The following is a 14,726-nucleotide window of genomic DNA, read 5'->3' as shown; positions in this document are numbered from 1 at the left end:
AAATCATTTATTGAAGATGAGACTTTGCATCCAACACGAAATAAACCCAAAACCACAGCATCACCCACCTCACAAATGCAGAAAAAGCTGTAATCAACAAGTTGGAAAGAGGACAAAAAGTATAGCTCAATACTCATTCCCCTTTGAAAAAAAAGTCCTTTAACAAAAGGTAACACAGATCTTAAAGTACCTGGTGGAGGTGCCTTTCCTCACATCGCAGATGCTGCATTTAAAGGCTTCGGCGCTGTTTCTGAAGGTGCAGACACTACAATCCCAAAAGCCTTCGTCTGCAGCAGGTTTCGCTTGTCTTTTTGGCCTTCGGAGTGAGGGAAAGGGGAGAAGAGAGAGAAAGAGCAGGAGAAAGGGGGAAACAGCAAATCACAGGCGCTAGTGAGCTGTCGTAATTTCGCAGGAATCCAGCGCTGGAAACTTCGCTCCGGCGACCACCCACCCACACCTTTTCGGGGACTAGAAGAGGGGCCAGGAGAGGGGCCAGCGCGTTCCCCTCGGCACCCTACAGCCTCTGGGCCCGGGCCGTGTAGCCTCGCACAGCAAGCGGCGGCGGCGGCGCCCTGGGAAGGGCCGCGGCGAGCGCAGGAAGCGGGCGGACTTGTGGACTTGAGCGTGGGGCTGGGGCGAGGGGGGGTTGGGGGGGACAAGGGAGCGGCGGGCCGGATCTGGAGCGGGCGCGCAGGGGCAGCCCGAGGCCGGCAGCGGGGAGTGGGCCGGTTCTTTCCCTCTCCCCTCCCATGCTCGCGCCCTCCCTCCCTCCCTCCCCACCTGGTTAAATCTCCCTTTGTCTGGGAGGAGTGGCGGCGGCGGAGGGAGGCTGAGGAGGAGCCGCCATGGCTGCGGCGCGCACGGCCGCCGGCCCCCAGCGGGAGCGACACCGCCTCCCGCCGCCCCCGCCATCGCCGCCGCCACCGCCGCCGCCTACCCCCGCCCCCGGATCTCCATCTTAGCTGCGCCTCCCCCCGCCCGGGTGGCTCCGGGGCCTAGTCGTCGCCGGCCCCCGCCCGCCTCCAGCCCTCCCTCCCCTTCCGCCCCCTCAGCTCTGAGCAGGTACCTGGTCGGGCTCTTCTTGTCGCCCATGGTCATGGATGGGCTGTACCCCCGCCCCCCCAAAACCAAAACCGGCGCCGCTCGGAGGAGAAACGCCGTCCGGGGAGTCGTCCCGGACCGACCCCCCCTCCCTCCCCCGCGCCCGCCCGCCCTCAGCCGCTGGGGCTCGAGCTCCGGCCGCCGCCGACGCCGCCGCCGCCGCTGCCAGTCTCCGGACGAGACTAGTCCCCGCCAGCGCCGCCTCCGCCGAGTGACTGACGAGAGGCGGGGCCGGGCGCCGCGCGTCACGCGCAGTACGGCCAATGGGAAGGCGGTGGCCTGCGCCGCGGGGGGGGTGGCGCGGGGGAGGGCGTGGCGTGGCGGACGTGGGCCGGGCCGTCGATGTGCGTGCCCTGGAGTGTGTGCACGCTGGGGGCGCGCGTGCCTGCCGGTGGCCCCGCGGCCAGGCGCAGCGGAGCGTGCGAGCCCGGCGGGGCGCACGTGGCCCATTCCCGGGAGCCGACGATGGGCTTCGGGCCCCTCACGGCCGCCTGGTGAGGCTACCCCGGGACCCAGGCCCAACGCCGCCCCTGGGGTTAGTAGTTCCGCGGTCTGCGCGCGCCCTTGAGGTTTGCAACAGCTGCGCCCGTAGCAACCTCTCGAGGCTTGCAGTGCCACAGGAGCCAGTAGGGCCTCTTTGGCCTGGGTTCCCCGGGCCCTTCTGCACCTCTGCCACGCGGAGCTTTGTATCAGCTTCTCTTGAAGTCCCCGCCTCCAGCCCTAAACCCTTTCCCAGGCCCCTGACACAGGAGGGAACTGTGCAGAAAGGGTGTGACACAAGTAAGGGTTCCCCAATGCTGGACACAGTTCCTTCGCGCTGACTTCCTCCACCCCCAGCGTAAATAGGGCGTTTCCTTAGGGAAATCTCTGTTGGAATCTTAGCGGCCACGTGCCAGCAGTCAAACCTTAGGCCTCACCTCCGTCTCCAAAATGAAGCTAATAACCCTCCTCCTAGGGCTGTTCGGAAAATTCAGAGACGTAATTCACGAAAAGCACGTAGATCAGTGCCTGGCATTTCAGAAGGACCAATACAAAATACTGGGTTGAGAACTGTCATACGGGCTAAGTAGTGCACCACTCCTCCCCCCAACCCCCCTTGTTTAGTAGAGTCTCGAAGGCGAAGAACATGCAGTACCCTTTATTTTCTGCTCTACTCCAAGAATGATTGCCAAATTGACTTGAACATGCTCAGGCCCTCTGCCCTCAAGCCCTGGGGAGTGTGGTAGGGGGAGGACCCCAGATGATTAGATAAAAGGCTTAACTGGGCTGAAGCCCTGGATGGGGTAGGGACAGGGTCAAAGAATGCTGCTAGAAGTTGTAGTGGAGTGGGGAGAGGGATTAGAGGGAAGATAATACAGGCCCTCAGCATCTACCGTGATAGACCCCGTTTAAATGCAAACACAAAGTGGATTATTATTATCCACGGAAGGGAAGGGGAAGCATACTGAGATTGAATGCCCAGGGAGCAGGAAGGCCTAGGATTGGCCCAGGAATCAGATGCCAGAGAATAAAAGAGGGAGGGAATGTGTCAACTATAAGCTTGATCAGCACACACTGTCCTTTCCAGGCAAGCACACCCTAGAAGGCCAAAAGGGACAACACTGTTTAGCAAGGGTCAGCAACACCCCCACCACCACTCTCAGTGCTGCCCCTTCCTTATCAGGAAGGGAGGGAGAAAAGGAAGAAGAGGAAGAGGGAGGCATGGGCCTGGGGTGGAGAGCCAAAGGGGCCAGAGAAAGCCAAAGGGCATGCATATAGCCATGGCCCAGTGCCCACAGCCTTGGCCTCTGGAGTCTGTCTGGCATGCTCCCAGGACTCCACTCCTGGTGTGAAGGTACTGAAAGTAAAGGATCATTAAGAAATCTCAGCTGGGAGAGTGACCTCTGAAGAGGGAAACTGGGTAGCTGGGAGCCACAGGTAGTGAGAAGGAAGGAGACTTCATTATCATTATTTATGTAGAATAAAATGCACAAATCATTTTGCAGTTCTGTGAGTATGTGTGTATGTATGCGTGTGTGTGTGTGTGTATACATATACATACATATATATATACATATATATATATATTACACCTTGGTATCCACCATCCAGATCAAGATATAGAACATTTTCATCCTCCCAGTGAGTTATTCCCCTCTCTGTAGTTAACCATTATTCCAACTTCTGTTACCAGAGATTGGCTTTGCCAATTTGTGAATGTCATATACATGGGTCATATGGTATGTACTCTTGCGGCTGGCACCTTTTTCTTGATGTGATATTCATCTATAGTGTTGCCTATATCGGTAACTCATTTTTGTTTGTTTGCTTAAGTGTGTAGAATTCCATTGAAAATACAAGGAATTTAGTCATCCATAGGTGACTGAGTTTTTTAGTATATTTTTTGTATCTTTGACCTGTTTTATCTTTTCAAGAAAAGATATAGTTTAAAAAATGTTTTTAAGAAAAAAAGTTCAGTTTAGAGAACTAATTTCTAGGACCATATCAGATCCACACATCACTCTGTGATTGTAACTGCAGAGGCTCTAATTTCATTCCTATGTTGGAGGTATGTATCTACTGAAACCTTCCTTTAAGTTAAAGGAGCCAGACAAGACTACTTCTGGAGCAGTGTACTGTAGAATAGCACGGCTCTAGGCAGAGCATCACACTATGATTCTAGAGCCATGGTTTCAACCTGAGCTGGGCCAGGACAAACCTTCCCCCACCGTGTTGCCTTAAACTGTGTGGCATGAAGGGATGAGTGTGCGTTGACAGAGAGCCCATCCCCTTCTCTTCCATTTCTTATCTTGAACTTCCATTTCACGTTTCATTTGAAGGGGTTCACTGATTTAAAAAATATTTGAAATCCATGGTTTTAGAATAGCTACTAGTTAGAAGCACTCCCCAAGAAATATCTCATGTAAATGAGTCCACAAATTAAAAGACCACATTCTGCCTCCCTTCCCCTCTACTTCAGTCACACTGGCTTCTTTGCTATTCCTGGAGCAGTTGCCTTTTCACCACAGGGCTTTTGCATTTGCTGTTCTGTCTGCCTGAAATGCCCTTTCCCCAGGTAAGCACATTTTCAGCTGCTTCCCTTCCATTAGGTCTTTGTTCAAAAATCTTGTTCTCAAATTTTCCCTGGTCACCCAATGTGAAATTTTCATACATCAGCCCAAAACCTGGTGCCTCTTGTCTCCCTTTACTGCTTTACTTTTATCTCCTTAGCAGTTATCACCATCTAGCATACCATGTTGTTTACTTATCTCGTTTAGCAGATCTTGCCCCAGGAGAATGTAAGCTGCAGAACAGCAAGGATCTTTTTCTTTTTGTCTGTCCCCCCACAAACACAATTATCTGTAAGTGCCTAGAACAGTGCCTAGTAAACATGTGTTAAAGATAATTTTTTTCATTTAACAATAGCAATTTACTGAGCAGCAACTTGGTACCTTGCCCCATTCCAGGGACTGGAAGATCTTTTGGAGTTTATATTCTAATAGAGAAGCCGGACTTTATACAATTAATTACTCATGATTGTGAAAATTGCTACAAAGACAAAGTACAGAATGCAAGTTCAGAGGGTACTAAGGAAGAGAGGGGATCTCTGAATAAGTAAGATTGCCTAGAAGAGAAGGAAAATTGTTCAGGGATATGGTGGTGCTTTGGAGGAGCCGAAGGCAAGCAGCTGTTACCAGAGCCCTGGGGGAGAGAGAGATAAGGCTGGAGAGAAAGGCTCTGGCTAGATTCTGTATGGCAGGATAGGCTTAGTTGGGAATTGGGTTCTCTATCCTGAATTCATGGAAGCCATCGTCCATGTAAGAAACCTCTAAACCTGTAAAGAATTTGTATGAGTTTATTTGAGCTAAAATTGTCAATAACAGCTGGAAACAAGTTTTTAAATGTTCCAGAGCAGTAGTCTCCAATGTTTTTGGCACCAGAGACCAGTGCTCCTATGAGATTATAATGCTTGATGATCTGAGGTGGAGCCGAGGTGGTGATGCTAGTGCTGGGGAGTGGCTGCAAATACAGATGAAGCTTTACTGCTGGCCCACCACTCACTCACCTCCTGCTGTGTGGCCAGGCTTCTAACAGGCCACGGACAGATACCAGTCCGCAGCCTGGGGTTTGGGGACCCCTGCTCTAGAGAATAACAGTTTGCAATTTCTTTTCTGTGTTTGGAATTAAGGAGGAAACATAAGGAAGATTATAGGTAGGTGGGAGAAAGCAGAGCAGAGATTGTATTACAGGATAGTTAAGATTACGTGCTCTCTTGAGGGTGGTTACGGCTTCCAGGGATTTTACTTCTGGCATTTTCAAGATGTGTTAACCTAGATGCACAAGAACAATGGAGTGGCTAGTTTAAAAACCTTTCACTAAAGAAGTTATAGACCTGAGTCGTGACTGCCCACCAAGACCTATTTGATTAGGAATTTATAATTTATTACAGGATCACTTTTTTCATCTTCACAACTGATGAGTTTACCAAGAATATTCATCTACCTAGGACTGTTTTCAGTCCGCCTTAATAAATGAGATGCTGGGAGAATACAGCCCCCTTGAAGAGAGGAGGGATTGAAAGGATTTTTAAACTGCCCCTAGTGATGGGTCAGGATGGGTAGCTTGCATGGGCTTTCCTCCTTTCTTTTGCTCAAGAAAGAAGCAAATATTAGTGGTGCCTGCCAAAAGAATATTCTGTATTGTTATCAACTCAGCTTCCTCCTGCATTTAAATTTGCAAGTGCTACTCCCAGGCAGAAAACCTAAATACTCACTAAGACTGAGACTTTGAACCTTAGGAATACCCAATAAAGTTATCATAAACAAGAGAAAAAGCCTTTCTCTAAATATCTCAGGGCTTACCCCACCCAACCCATGTTTTACCTTCTTCTGTTCTGATTTCCAAACTGTGGTTCAAGGTGAGGTTTTCACCAATCTGCAGTGAAATGAGAAAACTAAGAGATAAATGTATGCATACTTTCTTACCTTCAAGTAAATTACCAACAGTTGATTCTGGGCAAAGACTTTTTTATTTAAAGATTATGTCCTTCCAATTTTGTTCTCTCCCTGGAATGTTGGGTAGTTTAAGTGCCCCCTTCTTGGTGGTGTAATGGCAAGAGGAGATGACAGTTGCCTTTCTTAAAATGTTCTCTATGAGCCAAATCACAAGTTGACAATTCCTAACCTTCTCTTTTCTCACCAATTATATTCTTCAAGTTTTAAGAATACCAAGATCTAAATGATTTTAATGAAATATTTAAAGCTAGTGTTATTCAGGGGAAGAGAAGAGAGAAAACAGTATCATTTGGTGGCTGAAAAAGCCACTCAAGAAGGACAAAATCTTGGAAGGTTTAAGATTTTGATCCCAATTGCTAAGGTTTAATGCCCTACTTAGTACCGAATGTTCCTTCAGGGTGTTAAGAGACAACATTGTTTCTTGAAGCAACAACTAACTACCAGGAGTGTCTTAGGAACTGGGGAGAACCTAGCTCATTTTATTTAAAGTCTCAGGCTTGTGCTGGTATTACTGGGGACATCTGCAGAGAGATACCGAAGATAGGATTAACTTCTAAAGAAGTAGCCCTGAAGTCAAAGAGAGGTGGAGCTTCCTTGACCATTTGTATTTGAACCTTAACCAGATTTTGCAACCAGCTACAAAGTCACCTGTGCATGTGCTTATCATAGATGTGAAGTTTTATTGATCTGCTTTTTGCACAGTGGGAAATATCAGAGTTAAGTTGTCCTGTGTTATACCTACACTATTTATAAAAATTAATTAAAAATAGATCATAGACAAAAGTGTAAAACCTAATACCATAAAACTCCCAGAAAAAAAATGTAGAAGAAAACTTTTCTGGACTTTGGTAGACAAAGATTTTTTTAGCTATGATACAAAAACAAACAAACAACAGAAGTTATACTCTGTAAAAGAAAAAGTTGGTATCTTGGATTTCATAAAAATGAAAAACTTCTGCTCTTTGAAAGACACTTAAGAAAATGAAGCCAAGTCAAAGATGGGAGAAAATATTTGCAAAATGTATATCTGATACAAGAATCATATTGAGAATATATGAAGAATTTTACTATACAATAAGAAGACAAGCAAACTAAAGAAGACATGACCTAAAGATGTAAATGGACAGTTCACCAAAAAAGATGTACGAATGGTTAATAAGTACATGAAAAGATGCTCAATGTAATTATTCATTAGGAAAATGCAAATTAAGACCATAATGAGATGTCATTGCATATTAAAATGGCTTAAATAAAATCCTACAATTTCAAGTGTTGGGAAGGATGTGGAGTAACCCTCATACATTGCCAGCAGAAAAACGGTTTGGCAATTTCTTTTCTTGTCTTTTTTGTTCTGTTTTGTTTTGTTTTTCACTACTGTTAATTCGATCATTTTTATTTTTTAAATATTTTTTTATATTTTAATTACAGTGTACATACAATATTATATTCTTTCCTGGTGTACAACATAGTGATTAGATAGTTATATAACTTACAAAATGATCACCTCAATAAATCTAGTATATGACACCATACATAGTTATTACAATATTATATTTCCTATGCTACACTTTAGATCCCATGACTAATCCCTTCACTGTTTTTGCATATCCTCCCAACCCTCCTCCCAACTGGCAACCATCAAAATGTTCTCTGCATCCACAAGCCTGCTTCTGTCCTGTTTATTCTGCTTCCTAGATTCCACCTATAAAAGAAGTCATGTGGTATTCGGCTTTCTCTATTTGACTTATTTCAACCAGCATAATATCCTCTAGGTCCATCTATGCTACCACAGAGGGCAAGATTTCATTCTTTCCCATGGCTGAGCAATATTCCATTGTATGTGTGTAGCACCTCTTCTCTATCTATCCATCCACTGATGGACACCCAGGTTGCCTCTATATCCTGGCCACTGCAAACAGTGCTGCAAAGAACATATGAATGCAAATGTCCTCCAAAACTAGTGTATGGGGTTTCTTTGGATGAACACTCAGAAGTGGAGTCACTGGGTCTTTCTTCGCCTCTTGTTATAGCCTTTGTTTTAAAATCAATTTTGTCTAGTACAAATATTGCTACTCTAGCTTTTGATTCATTTGTTTTCATTTTCATATCTTTTCCTATCCCTTTATTTTCAGTCTGTGTGCGTCTTTCAATCTGAAGTGAATCTCTTATAGGCGGCAAATGTAATGGTCTTGTTTTCTTCAGCCACTCTATGTCTTTTGATTGGAGCACTTAATCTATTTACATTTAAAGTAATTGTTGATAGAATGTAGTTATTTCCATTTAATTATTCATATTTTTAACTGTTTTTCTTCTTCTTAAAGAAGTCCCTTTAACACTTCTTGGAATACTGATTTGGTGGAGATAAACTCCTTTAGCTTTTTCTTATCTGGGAAGCCCTATCTGTCCTTCGATTCTAAATGATAGCTCTGTTGGGTAAAGTAATCTTGATTGTAGGTCCTGGGTTTTCATCACTTTGAATATTTTGTGCCAATCCCTTCTGGCCTGCAAAGTTTCTATTGAGAAATCAGCCGATAGTCTTATGGGAGCTCCCTTGTAGGTAAATAACTGCTTTTATCTTTCTGCTTTTAAGATTCTCTCTTTGCCTTTAACCTTTGGCATTTGAATTATGACGTCTTGATGTGAGCCTCTGGGTTTATCTTGTTTGAGACTCTGTACTTCCTGGACTTGTATGTCTATTTCCTTCACCAAGTTAGGGAAGTTTTCCATCATTATTTCTTGAAATAGGTTTTCAATTCTTTGCTCTCTCTCTTCTCCTTCTGGTGCTTATATGATGTAAAAGGTTTGTATGTGTGATGTCCCAGAGACCTTAAACTATCCACAATTTGGGGGGGGGATTTTTTTTTTAATTTTTGCTCTTCTGATTGGTGTTTTCTGCTACCTTATCTTTCAAATCATTGATCTGATCCTTTGCTTCATCTAATCTACTGTTGATTCCTTCTAATGTATTCTTCATTTCAGTTAATGTATCCTTCATTTCTGAATGGTTGTTTTTTATGGTTTCTATCTCCATTTTTATGTTTTCTATCTCTTTTTTGAAATTCTCATTGAGATCGTTGAGCATCTTTATAACCAGTATTTTGAACTCTGCATCTAATAGAGTGCTTGTCTCCATTTTGTTTAGTTCTTTTTCTGAAGCTTTGTTCTATTCTTTCATTTGGGACATGTTTCTTTGTCTTCTCATTTTGGCTGCCTCCCTGTGTTTGTTTTTGTATACTAGGTAGAGCTGCTATGTCTCTGGTCTTGTTAGAGTAGGTGTCCTGTGGGGCCCAGTAGTACAGTCTTCCTGGTCACCTGAGCTTGGTGTCCCTTTTTGGGATCGTGTATGCCCTTCTGTTATAATTGAGCCTTGATTGCTATTGGCACAACAATGGGAGGGATTGACTCTTGAGCTGATTGATTGTGAAGACTGACCGTGACTACAGTGGAGGGGCTGACCCTATCAAGCAGGATTTGCTTGAGCAAGGCTCTGGTGCCTACTGAGTCTGCCCTTTGGGTGTGTTGATTTTGGAGGTATTTGGGTACTCCTCTGGTGTGGTCTGAAACTAGCCACCAGGTGTGTTGGTTCTGGGGCCTCATGGGAGTGCTTTGTTGCAGGCCAAGTTTAGCCACTTCCTGTGCCCTGCCTGGGGCCACTTGGTATGAGATACAAAGTGATCTGCAATCTTTCCAATTGTGCTGGGTTTTGAGGTTCTTGGGAAAGGCTGAGTTGCAAACTAAGACTGACTGCCACTAGTTCCAGGCTTGGGGCTGCTTAGGAAGAAGTATGGGGCATGCTGAGGCCAGATGTTGCTTTTTTGGGGTTTGTGAACCTTTGAAAGATTTTAGGAAAGTCTGTAGCATGAGCCAAGATAGGCCATTTATATGGAGAAGCCACTGGAAGTGGCTTCGGTGGGCTGGCAAGTTGGGTGGGGCAGGGTCTCAGGGAAACATCAAAGTGGGAGTATTAGCCACATTAATGGAAACTCAGATATGGTGACTATCTGATGCTGCATGCTGGGTCAAGTGAGGGCTCAGTGAAGGAACAATGGCTTCTGCCATCACTTTTATCTGGGAGAAAGCTGCCCCTCAGTGCCTTACTTTGAAGCCAGACAATTCAGGATCCCCCTGTATGTCCTTGACACCTTTCAAGCTGTTGCCCAGCTCTGGACCTCAGAATGAATCTATTATCTAGTAAGTTCATGTGCAGGCCCTTTAAGAGGAATGCTTGGGATTCTAGCAGCCCTTTATCTCACTCAGCCACAATCTCTGCTGGTTTCCACAGCTAGAAGTTATAGGGACTTCTCTTCCTGGCACTGGAACCCTGGGCTGAGGAGGCTAAAATGGGGCTGAGACTCCTCGCTCCTCAGGGGGAACTTCTGCAACCGAGATATCCCTTTTGATTTTTAATCACCACATGTAGGTATGGGACCAGCCAGTTCTGTATCTTTGCCCTCCCACCAGTATCAAAGGGGCTTCTTCTTTATATCCTTAGTTATGGGACTTCTGTTCAGTTAGTCTAGACTGCAAGTGATTCTTGGTGATGGTTGTTCTGTAGTTTAGTTGTAATTTTGACATGGTCATGGGAGAAGGCAAGCACAGTGTTTACCTACTCCACCATCTTGATCAGAACTAGTTTGGCAATTTCTGATAAAGTTAAACATACACTTATTGTATGAGTCAGCAATCCTACTTCTAGAAATTTACCAAGAGAAATAAAGACATATGTTCACACAATAATCTGTACCCAGATATTTATAGCAGTTTTATTTATATTCCGACCAAAAGTCGGAAACAACCCGAATGCCCTTCAGTTGGTAAATGATAAGCAAAGAGTGATCCATCCACACCATGAAAGAAAAAGGAAGAAACTACTGATGTGTCCAGGACAGATGAATCTCAAATTCATTATCCTAAGTGAAATAAGCCAGTCTCAAAAGGTCACATACTGTGTGATTCTACTTATGTGACATTCTGAAAAATGGAAAAGAGATCAGTGGTTACCAGGGTTGAGGGGTAGAGGAAGGATTTGACTACAAAGGGAGGAGCAGCAAAAGGGAATTTGGGGAGATGTTAAAAGTCATTTACATCTTGATTGTAGATGTGATTACAAAATAAAATACATTTGTCAAAACTCAGACCTATATGCCAAAAGGGTAAGTTTTATTGTACATAAAGTACACTTTAATAAATCTGACTATTGATCATTCTGGATTGATGAATTCTTCAAGCCTCTACATTCCATATTGCCTGCCACATTTCTATTATTATTAATAGTAATAACCACAAATCGCACATTTTATAATTTAGCTGTGTGCCTAGCACTGTGGTTAATCCTGTGCTTTTCTGAGTGTTCTTCATTTCACTATTTACCCAGTTACTCAAGCCATAAATCTTGGAGTCATTCCTGACTTCTCTCTTTCTTATACCTCACATCTAATTCTTCAGCAAATCCTTTGTGCTTGACCTATGTATACTGAATCTGATCACTTCTCATTATCTCTATTTCTATCACTCCATTCCAAACTAGGATCATCTTTCAGCCTCTTAGCTGGCCTCTCTACTTCTCCTACTCTTTGAATCTGTCAGTGTATGCTATATTATGCTATAGTTATGATTTCCAAATCTTCAAGATTTATCTGCACAAAGGTTAATTTCTCGCTGAAATGACATGCCCACTGCAAACCAGCTACAGTTCTGTCCCACATTTCCTCCCCCTGGAACCCAGGCTAAGGGAGCAACATCCACCTGAACATTGTTGGTCACTGAGACAGAAGAAGAAGGAGCTCTGGAGGGCCTCACACGGGCAATTAACTGCTTGGCCTGGAAGTGACACTTGTGGCTTCTGTTCACAGCTCACTGGTCAGAGTTGCATGTCCCCACTCAGCAACAGAAAGTATGGCCCACCATGCGTCTGGGAGGTGGAGAGAAGGAAATATTTGGCCATTTGCTTTGTGTTACTATGATTTTTAAAAGTCTTCTCCAAATAGTCAGAGGAATCCTTTTAAGGTGCTTATGACAAGGGCACTCCCCTGATTGAAATTCTTTAATAACTTTCATGACACTTAACTTAAAACCCAGAATCTTGACCCTGACCCTCAAGGCCTGCTGACTTCATCCACTTCTAACTCAGCTCCAGGCACACTGGCCTCTTGTAGTTTTCTGCTAAGCCTGGCTACTCCTTAGGGCCTTCTACCTGTTCTCCCCGAGAAATTTCCATGGCTCCATCTCTCTCATCACCCAGGTGTCTGCTAGATGCCCTCTCTTCTGAGAAGACTTCCTTGACTAAGACAAGTTACATGGCATAAGCTCCAGTATCCTACTTTATTTTCTTTTGCATCCTTATCATGACCTGGCATTACGTGTTGTATTATTTGTTTTTGCCCCAATTTTTCACTAGAATTTAATTTCTATTAGGACAATGACTTTGCTTTGTTCCATTTTATATCTCTAGTGGCTAGAACAGTGTAGGAAATGTTTCTACACATAGTAGGAACACTGAAACTATTTGTAGAATGAATAAAGCACTTTTATACCTGTTATCCCGCATTGAAACCCCAAATGATCCAGTGAGTAAGAGCTCTTATTACCTTATTTGAAAGATGAGAAAACTGAGTCAGTGAAATGATTTGCCCATTCAGGGACAGTCTGAATTCATGCTCAGCATCTGACTTATCAATTCCATTCTTAATTTCTCTCTTCACTATGCTGCTTCTAAAGCACAACTGTCATTGAAAAAGAACCAGCTGCTTTTGGAAGGTGCCTGAGAAATGTGCGCAAACGTGGAAGTTTAAGTGGTCCTTTCTAACAGAGGATCCCAGAGTCCTCTTAAAGACAGGGAGGTTTTCCCAGCCTTCATACACTTAGTTTATAGGCCCATATTACTATGAGTTCTTGCCAAAGCAGACAAACCACACGTGCCAGAACCCAGGGAATAAATGATACACTTGGGCACTGCTCTAGTTTGGCCTAAGGAATACGCAGAGTGGGAAATTCCCTATGATGGTATGATTTTCCTCATTGATTCAACAATAACTATTGATGCCTTGAGCCCAGAAATTGCTTCGCTAGCAGCTTGTTCTTGATACTTGAATTTCCAGCCTTAGAATCAGAGTCATAGAATTTTGAGGGTGGAAAGGAGAGTCAAGATAACCCATCTGGTTCTGTCTTTTTAATTCAGACAAAAACCTGAGGGCATGGAGATAACCTGGGGCTTTCACGCATATTGTTGCCTTTGATCATCACAGCCATCCTTGCTGTGAGTGACCATCTTCTCCTTCTGAGGATGAAGATGCTTGCTGAGGCTCAGGCGGGGCACATGTCTGGCCCAAGGCCATAGAACCCTGAGCGAGGTTTAAATCCCAGCTTCAAAAACTACTTTTCTGATCACAGGTTCTTTCTACTATTACCACATATAGAATCCCTAGAACCCAAACATCCTGGAATTCATTAATTAAGAATTAGATTAAGACAGAGGCTCACCCATAGGAATATCTAATTTGTCATGGACTGAATTATATCCCCTTTAAATTCATTAAGCCCTAACCCCCAATTCCTCAGACTGTAGCTTTGTTTGGAGACAGGGCCTTTAAAGTGGTGATTAAGTTAAAATGAGGCCCTTAGGGTAGACCCTAATCCAATCTGACTGGTGTCCTGATAGGAAGAGAAAGAGGCACCAAAGATGTTCAGGCACAGAGGAAAGCCCATGTGAAGACACAGAGAGAAGGTGGCCAAGGAAAGGGGCCTCAAGAGAAACAAACCCTGCTGGTCCCTTGATCTTGAACTTTCAGCCTGTACAATTATGAGACAATAAATTTCTGTTGCTTAAGCCACCCAGTCTATGGTATTTGTTACAGCAGCCTGAGCAGACTAACACACATATTCATGAGTTTGTGTGTAGCTAAAGAGTGGCTTTTGGTTGAATAACAAAAACCAACATATAGAGTGTTTACTTGGGTGAGGTGCTAAACACTTTAGCTGTTTTAACTCAATAAATGTTAACAGTAAGCCTGTGAGGTAGGTTCTATGATGGGGTTCCTTTTATAAATAAGGAAATTAAAACAAAGAAAAGTCACATGCTCTAAGTTAAACATTTTGAAAGCAGCATTGCTGGGATTTAAACTCAAGGGGTCTGGGCTCCCAAGCCCATTCTCTAACGAATCTAGTTAGGTTAGTTATCATCATTCATGTTTTTCAGATGAGAAAACTGAGACTCAGACACTTATCCAACATCTCACAGTCAGGGTGGGCAGAACTGGAATTTCGGGTTCTTTGTACTTCATCACAAACTGAATCCCTGGAACTCAAGAGTCCTGAAAGTCAGTAATTGAAGGAAGGGAAAGGGTGCATCCAGAGGGGTAAGAGCAAAAATCTATGTGCACACGAAATGAGTTTGCATGGGCGTCTGATATAGGAGATTGGGTCACTTGAAGGGTGAGGGGCGATGATAAAATTAAGCCAGAACCTAGAAAGGATAGGAAGAGGGAAACAGACAAATGACAAAGCTTTTAGAAGCACCATGTCTCTCTCCTCTCCTCTTTGGATCCTCTCCTCTCTGTTGCTACTGCCCATGGTTGGAGAGGTCAAGTAATTTGCCCCAGGTCATACAACGAGGAAGGTAGTTTGCAGGATTCA

At 44.3% G+C, this 14,726-nt stretch overlaps 1 protein-coding gene across 1 annotated transcript in view; it reads right to left on the bottom strand.

Moving 5' to 3' along the window:
- The window catches only part of LOC107509182 (RING1 and YY1 binding protein), a 70,144-nt gene extending 68,902 nt beyond the window's left edge, over positions 1–1,242 (bottom strand). Inside the window, exons 1-2 of the mRNA XM_016141506.2 lie at positions 1,067–1,242; positions 191–316 (exon numbers count right to left, since the gene is read on the bottom strand). Coding sequence (XP_015996992.1) covers positions 191–316; positions 1,067–1,098 — 158 coding nt within the window. The 5' untranslated portion in view covers positions 1,099–1,242. The remainder of the gene's footprint in view (positions 1–190; positions 317–1,066) is intronic.
- Positions 1,243–14,726: the final 13,484 nt, after the last annotated feature.

This window comes from Rousettus aegyptiacus, unplaced genomic scaffold, assembly GCF_014176215.1.
Source record: "Rousettus aegyptiacus isolate mRouAeg1 unplaced genomic scaffold, mRouAeg1.p scaffold_m13_p_4, whole genome shotgun sequence".
In the NCBI taxonomy this organism is placed as follows: Eukaryota; Metazoa; Chordata; class Mammalia; order Chiroptera; family Pteropodidae; genus Rousettus; species Rousettus aegyptiacus.
Note: the sequence above shows the minus strand (reverse complement) of the source record. Positions and strands in the feature narration are given on the sequence as shown.